At 47.7% G+C, this 13,259-nt stretch overlaps 1 protein-coding gene across 1 annotated transcript in view; it reads right to left on the bottom strand.

The window, feature by feature from the left end:
* Positions 1-405: 405 nt before the first annotated feature.
* The window catches only part of TAB2 (TGF-beta activated kinase 1 (MAP3K7) binding protein 2), a 66,624-nt gene continuing 53,770 nt past the window's right edge, over positions 406-13,259 (bottom strand). The window contains exons 7-10 of the mRNA XM_078877313.1: positions 10,743-10,903; positions 8,168-8,261; positions 7,865-7,960; positions 406-4,383 (exon numbers count right to left, since the gene is read on the bottom strand). Of these exons, the coding sequence (XP_078733439.1) occupies positions 4,235-4,383; positions 7,865-7,960; positions 8,168-8,261; positions 10,743-10,903 (500 nt within the window). The 3' untranslated portion in view covers positions 406-4,234. The remainder of the gene's footprint in view (positions 4,384-7,864; positions 7,961-8,167; positions 8,262-10,742; positions 10,904-13,259) is intronic.

Below are 13,259 nucleotides of genomic sequence, written 5' to 3'. Positions count from 1 at the left end.
TCTGAATCACCTGGTTAAATTTAGTTTATACTTTGATGTGAATGGTAGCACGACAAATGGTTGCATGGGGTGGTCACATGAACAAACGACAAAAAACAAAGTAAAAAAAAAAACCTCCCTCGATTTTTGACCAATGTGATGTACATATCCGCAAGCTGAAGCAGTAGCATTAATCAAATAACCGATGCATCATTCCACCACTAAGTTAATGCCATCTCAATTGCAGTGAATTTTAAAAAGTCTCAAATATTTACCAACAACACACGGGGTCTGAATGCCTGGCCAGTTTCAGAGGCAAAGAGTGCAACTCTGTGCGTTGTCACCAAACATTGCGTGCACGTGCTACTTAAAAAAAAACAAATAGCGCCTTTTGTGCGTTAAACCTCAGCAGAGGTGGTACCCAGTGTTACGAAAAAAAGGCACGCTCATACAAAAAAATGTGTTACGAGATTAATATAAAATTTTTGGAAAGTCTTATTTAGCACGTGAAAGTGCCTCCCCAAAAACACGCAATAAATGTCATGAAATGTGAGCGGCGGGGGCAGAGGTGAGCGCGGTGCGCTCCGAAGCCAGCAACCCAAACACGATTCGCAGCCACGGCTAACATCAGTGGTGAGTGATAACTGAACCCCCCTCCGCATTCACCAACCCGCACTGACCAGCGTGGTGAAGTATGGTTAAACAACTCTCATGAATGTCATGGCTTGGGGAAGACTTTTAACCAGCACTGACAAAGGACTGAAAAGGCTCCCTTATTTAGTATGAAAGTGAACTGAACTTATTTAAAACGGAAATCTGGATTGCCGCACCCTTGTCATATTACGTCCCATGTGATGAAAGCGGCTGATGCTATTATACATTTTATTACACGCTATATACCACAGTTGTTGCACACAAGTGATGTGATGACATATAGCAGTAAACACTGTGTAGAATCCAGCATGGGGGGGGGGGGGGGGGATGTACGGGGAGCATGCACAGTACACGTACACACCAAGGCTGTCTCATACATTAAATGAATTTAATTTTTTTTACACAAGAAACTATACAGGCGAAAAAAAATTAATAAATTTAAAATAAACGCATGCTCCAAACGATGTACGTATTTTTTTTACGACAATGTACAGGCATTTTTTTTTGTATTGCTATATTTTCACATGTTCCGAGTAAATAAGACACATGAAGACACCAAAGCGATTGGGAGGAGGAGGGGGGGGGGAAGCTTCGTTCAGTCCAGCAAATGCTGTGCTCTGTAACCGTAAGCCAGCGCATCCTTAACGCCCCCCCCCACCACCCCCATTACGGTGGAGCATTCCACGTTCATCGATCTTCCCCAGTCGCACATAAATTTGATAAAATAATGCACATTTCACGCAACGGGCGATTGATAAAAGTGGAAGGCAAAACACCGGCGCACAAACAGGGGGCCGCGTGCGACTTCTTGTTTTGCTTCTTGTAGGTAAGATGTTTCGAACTTGCCTCTCTTACCAAAAATGCCATTTAAACTGTGTACGTATATTGGGGGCGAGGGCGAACTTGGTATTGAGGCAACGATGAATGAGGTTGGAATCTTCGGAGAGTCAACAGGTTGGGCTCAGTGAGCAACTCAAGCCTCACGAGGAGCTACTTGGGAGTGACTTGACGTCGGACGTCGCAGGGATGGCCAGGGAGCTGTCTACACAAGCCAAGTGAAACACTCGGCCACTTTTATTCCTGGAGAAATGTTGCACAAGAAGGCAAGGGCTCATCTGACGCTTTCATTTTTTTTATCTCCCCAAAACAACGCTTTGATGGCGAGGCCAAGCAATAAAAATAAAACACCCTTCGAATGCCAGCAAGGCTTTTTGCGTTTCTCTTCTGTTTAAAATGTGCACAACAGCCCCTTTAATCGATCTACCGCTGAACGAATGCCTCCCCCAATCAGTGCGGGCAGTGACCATACTTCACCACGCTTGTCAATTCAGGAAGGCAGGAAGCAACAGATGTTAAAAGCATAGTATAAGTACAAAGGATGTTACTGCACTGCCCTCTGTCGACTTAAAAGTCTAAACTCATTATATATATGGAAAAAATGGCTCCGTTTCAAGTATTTTCACTGGGAATTTTTTTTTTTTACCGAGGCAGAGGGCCCTGTTTTAGGAATTGCGAGCACCAGTTGAAACCGCCACTGATCTGCACACAGAACAAGGGGTGAGCCTGCAAGTCCATGCTCACCTTCAGCTCTGTTGAGTTCAGTGCAGCTCCTAAGGCTTACGGTAAACGAACTTTTACATCCAGCTGCACTGTGGAACATAACACCACTGACCATTGGCAATCCAGGCAATTGTGCTCCATTTGCAATGTAGGCTGCCCTGTGTGTGCCAGTCGATTCACACCCATTTGAAGTATCATTTAGAATTAACAATGGATTAAGTGGATTATGGCTCAATTTCATGCAGGGCATGTGTTTTAAATTAATGCTACAATGTACATTTTAAAATGTCTAAGTTATCGCCGGAGACGTTTTGGCATTTATTCTCTCAGCAGCAAACGAAGAGTTGTGATTTAAACCCCTCGTCAATACATTGCCGTTGCTACCTGCAGCCAAAAGAATTCACAAGAGAACAGTGCCCGGCAGCATGATCCAACCCACGTGTGAGGGTATGGGGAAGGGTGTGTGGGTGAATAAATGGCCTCAATACCCTGCATAACATGCCCACATCACAACGAGTCACACCGCATAGACTGCAATGCCTCATCTGCCCAAGTGCCTTGCTGGTCTACTCACCGTTCTCTACTGGGTTTAAACCGTGGACAAGCCCGTGCCGGAACACAACTTGCTTTGTAGGCACTTATTGGGGAAGAGGGGGGGGTAATGAGGTGGTGGCTTCGACTCCTCGACAAATAAAAAAAACCCGAGTTGACTGGGAAGCAGACATCAGTCACGCACTGCGCAGATGCAGACCGGACATCCGAACCATCGCTACCGAGATTTGCAACGACCCTGTGTGTTCATGTGGTGAAGGTTGGATTCAAACATTACCATTATTACTATTATTCATTATTAATATACTTTGTACGTTTTTTTTTTAAATTGCAAAAAAAATTAACTTAATGAAAACTTTTTGATTATTCATTATTCAACACTTTTTAATACATTAAAATGCGGCCCAAACCCCACCTCGCTATTCATTTTTATTTTATATTTCATGGTTTTATATGTCTGCCAGCCAACTCCTATGGCAAAATCCAGCATTTCGTTGAAAAAAAAAATTAAAGTACCGAGCCAGACTTGGCTTGATCACGTCAATGATTGCATCCACTTGTTCATTTTTAAAAAAGAGGCCACGTGGTGATCATATAAAAGATTTTTAAACCAAAATCTCAGTGCTTAAAGAATAATTCCAGTACCCTTCTGTTAACTGTTAACAATACAGTCTGTAATCCGTGCTTAATATGACAGAAAAAACCCCCCAACGGCATTATAATTATAATCTTGCAACTGTCTTGACCCCCTTATTCTTATTACAATAAATTCAAATCATAAGTAATGCAGCACTGAAAGATTCACGAGGTGGCAGCAGCGTCAAGCTATTTGCGTCCCACACTTAACCACGGATTGCAATTGTCCATTCGTTACTCCAAACGCGACACTTCTCGTTCGTTTCGTTCACCCCCGAAAGGTCTTAATGCCGAAACCGTGTGCACTCGCCGCTTCAACTTCAACATCTGCACGCGTGGGGAGGAAGGAAGGAAAAAAAAAAACAACGCTTGCATTTTTACATCAAGTGCTCAACTCTAACCAAAATTCTCTTTCACTTTATTTTTTTTCAATCAAAGTCTCTTTTTCGGTAAATCGTATGCAATTTATTATTTAACACAAAAAAAACAAAAGCTTTTTGCGCTTCGGGGCGCAGCGCTGGCGCCGCGGGGGGCTTGGCCACCGCCGGCTCCTGAGTCTCCGTCGCGCCAGGAGTCACTTGCGAGGCCTCCGGCTTCGACCGCGCTTCTCCCACGCTTCTCGTCAACGCGTCCCCTTCTTGACGACGCCGCACACGGCGAGACGCTCCACCGGCGCGCGATCTTCCGCATCGAATCGCCGGGTTCCCGACGCGCGTCGCGGCCGGGTCTTGCCCGCAGGCGAGGAAAGCCCTGGGCCTTCTCCCCGCCGTTCGTGCCGCCGCTCGCACCTCCGATCGCTCCACGCGTCACCCCGCCACGCGTGCTCCCGCGGGGCGGGCTCGGTGGCGGGCGGTCAGTAGTGGCGGGGCATGTCGCACTCCTCGCAGTGGTTGAGTGCGGGGTGGTTGAGGAAGGTGCACGTTATGCAGCTCCAGGCTGAGCCCTCCTCCTCCTCCTCGTCGCGAGCCGCAGACCCCGCCGGCCGGTCCGTCTCGCGATGGTCTGAGTACGGGGGACAAGGGGGTGCACGCGTACGTGCGCACGGGGGGCGCTGTGAAACGCGGTCTGCGCGGCGCGCGTAGCACTGCAGCGGTGATAATGCGTGCCTCCCGGCGCCAACCTTAATCGTTCCTCGATTAAGGTTGGCAAATGTTAAACATTGAGTCAATACTCTTTGGTTCTATCGGTAAAGTCACGTAGGTATAAAATAAAATAAATCACGACGTTTCGGGCGCAACACAAGCATCCGTCATCAGGTGGGAATTGTAATCAACTCAAAATAAAGCATTAAAAGCCCGTTAATTTTGGTTCATTAAAATAGCATGAGGAAGGTGCAACAAGCCAGCACCATCGGCACAGTGCGTGTGAGACAGTACAGACGAGACAGAACAAACGAGTACAGACAAGGATAAACATGAGATTCTACAGACGAGATGAAACAAACGAGACTGAAAACACAAGCAACACAAAAGGTACACATTTGTATGGGTCAAAACAAACAATCGTGCCTTCATTTACAAATACGCAATTGACCTATGTATTCAAATTAAAATCCCGCATCGTGATAAGTCATCTAATTTTTGGGAGGGGGATGGGGGGTTCATTCGTTACGTGCCTATGTGGAAGAATGCATCCTTGTTGCTGTTGGTTAATAAGAGTACCGGAGAACAGGATGATGGGCAGTGAGTATTTCAGTGTTTTTTTACGTACTCTGCAGGTGCAAGCAAGGTCAGAGTTACTCAAAGACCAATTTGAGTAAGGTGAAGACTGCATTAAAGTTGCAAGAAAGAAAGCGGAATCAATGGCAACGTGAAACAATAAGTCGAGCACTGTCTAACAATTAAATACGTATTAAAATAAATAGACTTTTCTGTACGCTCGCCCAATATGTTTCATTAACCACATCCTCCACCGATGCCAATCGCATTGCAAGAGAAACCAACGACGCAAACTCATTTAAAGAAAACAAGAGACCAAGTTTTTTTTTTCTTCCATTGATCGTTTTCAACCGTGAATAAAAGTAACCCACCCCCCCCTTGTACGTTCAGAGCAGCAGGTGATAGCAAGGGTTCTAAAAACAATGCTCACGTCGCTTCCTCATTATTTTACACCTCATCGCCATGCTCAGCGGTCGTAACACCGACAGAGGACGACACACCAACTGATTAATAAGCTGCTACTATTTTTTATTGTACCAGGTAAGGCCCACTGGGCAGTATAACTCTTTTTCAGAAGTGACCCAGCCACAAATGACAGCTCAATGATGTGGTTTATCACGTGGAAATTTATATCAGCCAAACACTCTAAACGGGTGATGTTGATTCTAAATGTGGAGCGAAAAACCCGAGGACCCGGAGAAAAATCCACGCGACCACGGGGAGAGACATGCAAACTCCAAATATACAGGCGTCAAGATCGGTGTCGAACGCACGGCCTCCTCCTGCATACCAAGCAGGAGAGTTAACATCTCGCCACCTTGGAGACCCGAGAAGCATTGTCAGCTGCGCATTACACACGTAGCAAAGCAGAGGACATCAACTCGGCTGTGATAAGTGCGACGTGGCTACGCTAGGTTGTCCGGGGCTCTTAGATCGTGTGTGCGTCGGTGGGTGGCATCGTGAGCTCGGCAGTTTAACCGATTCGTGCGTCAACCGAGCACGAATCAAGACGCCCGATGCCAGGACACTCGGGGGAAAGGGGGGGGGGTGTGCAAGCGTGGTGCAGCAGCCATGCGGACCCACCCTCCGCTTTAATCACCAGAGAGTCAGGCGTTTGTGCACCCTTAAGTTTTGCGGTGACACTGATCTTTCGAGCTTTGCTCTCTAGAGTGCTCAGGGAGTCTGCGGTTCAGACGGGGGGGAAGGTAAATGGGGCAGGGAGGGAGGGAAGGAGGGAGGGCGGGCGGGAGGTAGGCGGACGGAAAGGGGAAAGCAGATGGATGGATCAGAACAGCAAGATAAAAGCAGGCTCATGCTTAAGCTGAAGCCGAGGGGAAAGAAAATAAAAAGCTATTTCCTACGGGACAAAAGCAGGAAGGAGGCCAGGCGCAAGTGAGAAGGGAGATTTTGCATTTGTGTGACCCGAATAAAATGAAAGAGCAACACATCCCCCGAATGTTACGCTCGCTGCACGTTAAACGTCAGCGCCGGTGGACACTCATCGTTTCCATCTGGACGCTTAAAGAACGAGGAACACAAAAATCCACCGACTCTTGCGTTCGCGGTTACGTTCACTACGGCTGTCCTAAAATAGTCTGATGTTTTCACAATGACCAATTAAACCACCGCTGTGCAGGTATGCGCGGTTGTGTTGTTTAGCACGCCGATGTGTTTTGGGGTTGCGCTGTGTGCCGCTCGAAATGACGTCTGACGTTTTGCTTCACGTGTTGGAAACCTCTCCAGGAAATGAATGTTCCTGAAGACCCACACCTCCCTCTCCCCTTGAAGAAGCTCCCCGAACATGAAGTGAAATGCCAAACAAGACACGGCACAACACAAACACGCAGCAAAGAGACTGTAAAAACCAGGATCAGATGCATCATCTTGGCGCTCTCTTAAGGTCGCACTCATTACACACAGAGTGCTTTCCACAAATAAACCACAATACCTTGCCAATCTCGTCAAGGAGCATAAACTCCGGTCATCCTAAGCAGTGGCTTTTGGATAAACGTCGATGCAAAGACGGTCACCTCATCGTGCGGCGTTTTTACGAAGCCACAGGAGCTATGCACTTTAAAAGCTGGACTGCAAACTAATTTCTTTAGAACTGCTTTTTGTGTTTCGTTCGTTGTCCTTCCGCCGCGCACCTCCAATAATCACGGTTGGCTACGTACGGTGCGAAAAAAGTTAAACATACATATATATATGTAAAATCACTCCGATGTCGCTCCCATGAATGTTAATCGAATGGCCAATGCAGCACCATGACTGGAGCACTGAGACAAACCACCTGACGACTTTTCTCGTGAACGTAGCTTCAAATCCACGTCCAACAGCGCGGAACACACGGCCTTCGTACCGACGTGCTTAGAAATGTTTTGAGTTTTTGCTAGTTGTCTCCCTTCACCCAAAGTCCACTGCCGCACGGCTGCTTGAAAACCAAATTGGTTCCGGACAATCCCTCACATGGGGGTCGACAGCTGCCCGGTTCCGGCGTGTGTGGAATGACGGACGAGCAAAATTGTGGAGGGTTTCTCTGGGTCCGGTGTGGCCATGTGGGCATGGCAAAAGCCCCTATTGCTACATCAGTTTTTATTTAAGACAACTTAAAAGTGGGCTTTGGCCAATTATGGTAAAGCCCGGTGTTTCACAGACCACCCATCCTCACTTCTCCAATGGAGGAGGCCCTCGACGGACCGCTTAAATAAAAAATAAAAAAACGGAGCGTGTCGACAGCCGCCGTGAGAAAAGCCCCTTTATTGATTTTCTTGCCAGCTACGGAAGTGACCTCTGGTGAGCATCGGCTGTGTGAGCGAGCCACTCACCTTGAGTGGAGGCTTTGGGAGGGACAGGTCCGACCTGCCCCTGGTAGCCCAGGTTCTTGTAAAAACTCAAGGTGGTATCCGGGTTAAAGTTCTTTCCTGTGACAAAGAACGAACGAACAAACGTAAAAAGTACGTTGCAATGAAGCACGGTGGCGATTCTCGTGGTGGTTTCAATTGCAATCATCACTGTGTCCGTGATGCATGTGGAGGGTCAGAGGGAGGTCGGGGGTCATGTGTGGGGCAGGGGGGTGGGCAGATCAAGCAGCTGAGAGATCGCAATGCTACTAAGAGGCACTTGCTCACCCCTCGCCTGGCAGAGGTCGAACTCCTTGGTCATGCAGTCGATATCGATCTGCAGCTGACGGTTCTTCTGCCGCAGCTTGCTCATGTCATCCAGCTGCAGCACAGAGGGAAGAATGCGATCGTCGCTCAAAAGCTCTCGGCGTAAAGACGCCAGCGGCGATGTCAATAGCACCAACACACGGGGCAAGCCTATGATCCTACGCTTTTGGAGGAATGGGTTGGTTAATCAAACGGATGTGAAATTCTCAAATTTTCTGGGCTGATGTGGCTAGAAGATGGCAGTACAAAAACATGATTCTTGAATCTGTCTGTACAGATAACTGAGTACGAGGTCTCCTTATGTGCGGGGGATTTCTCGAGGTACCCAGTGTTTGCCCAATGCAGGAACCTCCAAGTATATTATTTAGACTTCTATTTAAAGCTTTCATGACTGCAGGGATTCATATTCTTGGTTCTTTCGGTAAAGTCACGTAGAAGGGAAATAATAAAAGAAAAGACTTTACAATTTGTATTATTTTATTATTTCCCTTCTACGTGACTTTACCGAAAAAACCAATAATATTTAGACTTCGTTGAGGCTTTCGTGTATAAAGTCCATCACCATTCCTGACTACTGTCTGAAAGTTTTAAAATTGTGGTGGTGGTGGTGGCGCTCCTGCCTACCCCGGAAGAGGCTCCACGTCTCGACCCTTGCCACCCGCTGCACTCCGGCACCGCTGAGTTTACCGAAACATTGCAGGAACGGCACCGTGACACGCCCCCCCCCAACCTCCATTTATGTATCCGGGAGAAGGGGATACGGTGTCCGGGTGGGGTCTTCATCCTCGTCTGCTGCTGCTCATGTCACACTTATCTTTGTGTCGATTTCTCTGCTAGCTCCCCCGTGTGCTGTTTCTCGCCTTACAAGGTGCTCGTTAACAGCACTTGCCCCAAAAGTCCGTTAAGGGTATATAGGTAACCTTAATACTTGTTTGTGTGTAAATTTCACAAACCTATGTGACCTACAAACCATTGTCTCAAAAGCACTTGATTACTGGTGTAAACCTGGTGTGTATTCAGCAGTACTTATTGAACAATATTAGACACTATGGGAGTCGGCTGAATATATACTTTGAGAGAGTGAAAGGAGTACTATAAATATAGGGTAATTGAATCCTTAAATAGGGTCATTGAATATTTTAGTACAGAACGCACAGTTCCGATTGCACCGACTGGTGATCGGCAGGTAGTGAATGGTCGTGTGCATCAGCCTTTGCCTTTCCTGTAATTGGGCCTCAGAGACTGTGGCCGTTCAAACGCGAGCGGTTTGAGGAGCACTGCCTAAGAGCATGCACAGCTGCTGCCCTCCCTCCCTCTCTCTTCCTTCCTTTCTTCACCACCACCACAACCACCACCCTTCCCATCCCCCTCCACAATTATTCCCCTTAGCCCATCCCTAACCCGAACCTCCCCCCCCACCACTCCCCATGTCCAGGATGTCCTGCCAAGTGCAGGGAGTGGTGTGGCCAGACAGGTGCTCTGCTAAAAGGATGCATTGGCGCCGTGTTGTGTTGAACGGTGGGGCCCGAGCTTTGGCTAGCTAATTACGGATGATTAGTATCGACCATCCACATATTAATTCCAAGTAGCCATTGTTGTATTTATATTTTTGAACGGAGCGTCCGATTTCCAGGCCGCCCCGGTGTGCGCAGTGTCGTGGCGTCCGTCGCAATGGATGCGGGTGATTGTAAGGGACTTGGCGCTCTACGCGGGGGCTCGATTAGCGCGACGGATCGGTTTCGTTTGTGGTTTGACGGTGGAGAGAGGCGCCACAGTGGCGAGATGTTATCTCTGTCGCCTGGTATGGAGAAGGGCGTGGGTTCGATCCTGACCCTGACGCCTGCTGTATATTTGCAGTTTGCATGTTCTCCCCGTGGCCGTGTGGAATTTTCTCCGGGTCCTCCGGTTTTTCCCCTCCACATTTAGAATCAACGTGCGTCTACAGTATTTCGCTTTTATACTTTTCTGCGGCCATCATTTGCGATGGACAGGTCGCTTGCGAAAAAAAGAGCTCCGTGGCTCAAGTGGGCCTTACCTGATAATTGGGTTTTTAGCCTTTTATCTGGCAACAAAACTGACACATTTTTTTTACAAGGAGTCATGTTTGCATAGACCACAATACCTGCAGTCGTAATGCAAACAAAAAACATAACTCTGATAATGTATGCACTGTCCTTGAAGTTGATTGGTCCACACCCGAGACAGCTTTCCTTAGAGCCTAGTCTCACATGATGTTGGACCAGGCGCCTTTTGGCGTCATCTGATCAACCAATCAACTTCAAGGACAGTGCATACATTATCAGAGTTATGTTTTTTGTTTGCATTACGACTGCAGGTATTGTGGTCTATGCAAACATGACTCCTTGTAAAAAAAGGTGTCAGTTTTGTTGCCAGATAAAAGGGTAAAAAAACAATTATCATATTTTTTTCTTCTGGCAAATGAGGTTCCAATGGGCCTTACCTGCTACAAAAAAATCAAGTTTAGACAGGGATGCGGGGGGGTGAACGAGCTAGTGGGAGGAGGGCGATCACTCACGGAAGGCGTGTGCATGGAGGAGCTGGCGCGCCGCAAGCGCCGCTGGTTGAGCACGTTCTCCATCTCGTTCACCTCGGCCTTGAGCGTCTCGAGCGAGCCGCGCTCCACCCCCAGCGCCTCTTGCAGCCGATCCATGCGCATCCGCTGGTGCAGCATCAGCGCTGCCAGACGTGCAGGCGTTGGGGGATGTGGGCATGCGCACGGAGGACAAAAAAAGATTCAAAATCAGCAATCGGAATCTTTATTTAGACCAGAGGAGGGGGACTCCGATGAGCGAGAGGCTCTTTTTCCCACAAATGTCCAGCATGGGGCGGGTCAGAAAATTCCAACAGCAGACAATAACAAAAAAAATAGGAGTGTAAAAATAGAGAAAATTGTATGCAAGTCACTAAATAGAAATAAACACCCAACTAGCTAATTCTATGAGTTGGATTTATCAAGATTGGGCAAGGCAGCAAAAACAACAACAAAAAAGTCCCAGACCTCACCAAGATAACACCACCACCACCACACAGTCCCTCAGAGCCTCAACAGATTCTTATTTTTGGGGCACGTGCTGTTTGCGAGCACCTATGAAGTTTCGGCCCGGGTACACGAGGGGGTGGGTCGTCAGCACCACGCCCGGCCGCCTTTGTCTCCCCGGTGACGGTGTTTACAGAGCGCACACAGGTACTCATTTGAAGGAGAGTCGACCAACGGGTGGCTCAGGACTGGTGAAGATAATCATCGCTGGTGTTGGCCGGGAGCAGGAAAATGAACTCGGGTCGCCGGGTTTGTAGCGCTCCCACCACACCCCTACATTTTTTCATTGAATCTTCACGATTCGGAGTCATGAACCTATTCAATAATCCATCCTACATTTTGTCAGTGAATCTTCACGATTCGGAGTCATGAACCTATTCAATAATCCATTCTTTTTTACCTACAACATGGTGAGTGCAGCACCTATAACAGTTGCTGAAATCACACTTTTGGCGTCATCTGGTCGAACACCATATGAGACTAGGCTCTAAAGAAAGCTGTCTCTGGTGTGGACCAATCAGTTTCAAGGACAATGCATAAATTATCAGAGTATTGTTTTTAGTTTGCATTTGACTGCAAGTATTGTGGTTAATGTAAACATGATTTCTTGCAAAAGGTGTCAGTTTTGTTGCCAGAAAAAAGGGGAAAACCCCTATTAGTAAGACAGCATAAGCAAATAAAATAAAATAAATTCTTCGATGCATGGATTGATGCATGTATCATGCGCAGAAGCAATGTCGCATGCCTAATCTCCACGAACAACATTGTCCACTAACAGTGCTTTGTGACGGCATCCTCATGCCTCACTGTCCCCATGTTCTGAAGCTGTTTTGGAAACACTTGGCGCAAACTCTGCGTGACGCGAATTTCAGCATCGACACGGTGTAGACCATCTCGTGGGCTTCAGGCAACGTGCCCAACAGCTGATCAGCCAGCCCACCACCACACTACCCGGCTTCCACAACACACGGCCCATCAGTGAGTTCACCATCACCACACTGCCCGGCTTCCACAACACATGACTCATCAGTGAGCTCACCACCACCACACTGCCCAGCTTCCATATTCTATTGAAACAACCGGCAGCGTTTAACCAGATCTACACAAACCGTGGAAGATTCTGTGAATACCTAATGCGAGCGGAAAAAAAACCCTCTCTCCTGTGTGACTTTGGCTACGACACGCCAAACCAAAGACCGTTTAACTTGGCACCGTCCCATATACACATGTGAAGGCCCAGGATGGGTGTACCTGCACTTCACCAACTCTCAGACAAAGATGTTTCGAATGGCTACATCATTTACAACTGAATCTCTAAATAGTTGCTCCTCATAGGCCACACGACAAAATACGTCCCCATTCCTGTGATATCGGTAGGACACTCTTTTTGAGTCAATAGCGGAAAGAGCCATCTGTTGGCTGCTCATCCCATCATTATGGATGGACTGGGCTCCTATAACAAGGTGGGGCTTCAGCACGCCACTGGCAGGCACTTTGCACGATGTTTTAATAGTGTCTTCATTTTCCACAGCGCTTAAATAAACACGAGCCGTTATGTAACCGCGGTGTTTGGAAGCACAACCTGTGCTATGCTGCTCTGCTACGCTGGAAGACGACTGCAGATCTGCCAGCGCCGAATGCCCTGGTATATTTCTCTCAGCTTTGACAGCAGCAAGTGGAGAATGAATGAAGGGACGCCGAGAAGGTGGGCACTAGCTGCGAATGAAAGAAGGATGCGGATGATTGAAGTGCTGTAAGAATCTCCTGTGATCCACGCTCTTTTGTTGACTCTGTTGTCAATCTGCCATCTCTCTTCCATCACGGTTATTTGTTGCTCTCAGAAGCCCTCTCACTCCACTTTCACCGACTCCCACTCATCAATACCGTTTGCAGCTGTCGGTCACAGCACTTCATTTTCCCTGTATAGTCTCAAGTAACGGCTCAAACTGGCTGGAAGAAACCAGGTATCAAATGTATTTACGATAGGCCATGTAC

The sequence above is a fragment of the Lampetra fluviatilis genome, chromosome 47, assembly GCF_964198595.1.
Source record: "Lampetra fluviatilis chromosome 47, kcLamFluv1.1, whole genome shotgun sequence".
NCBI classification, from domain to species: Eukaryota; Metazoa; Chordata; class Hyperoartia; order Petromyzontiformes; family Petromyzontidae; genus Lampetra; species Lampetra fluviatilis.
Note: the sequence above shows the minus strand (reverse complement) of the source record. Positions and strands in the feature narration are given on the sequence as shown.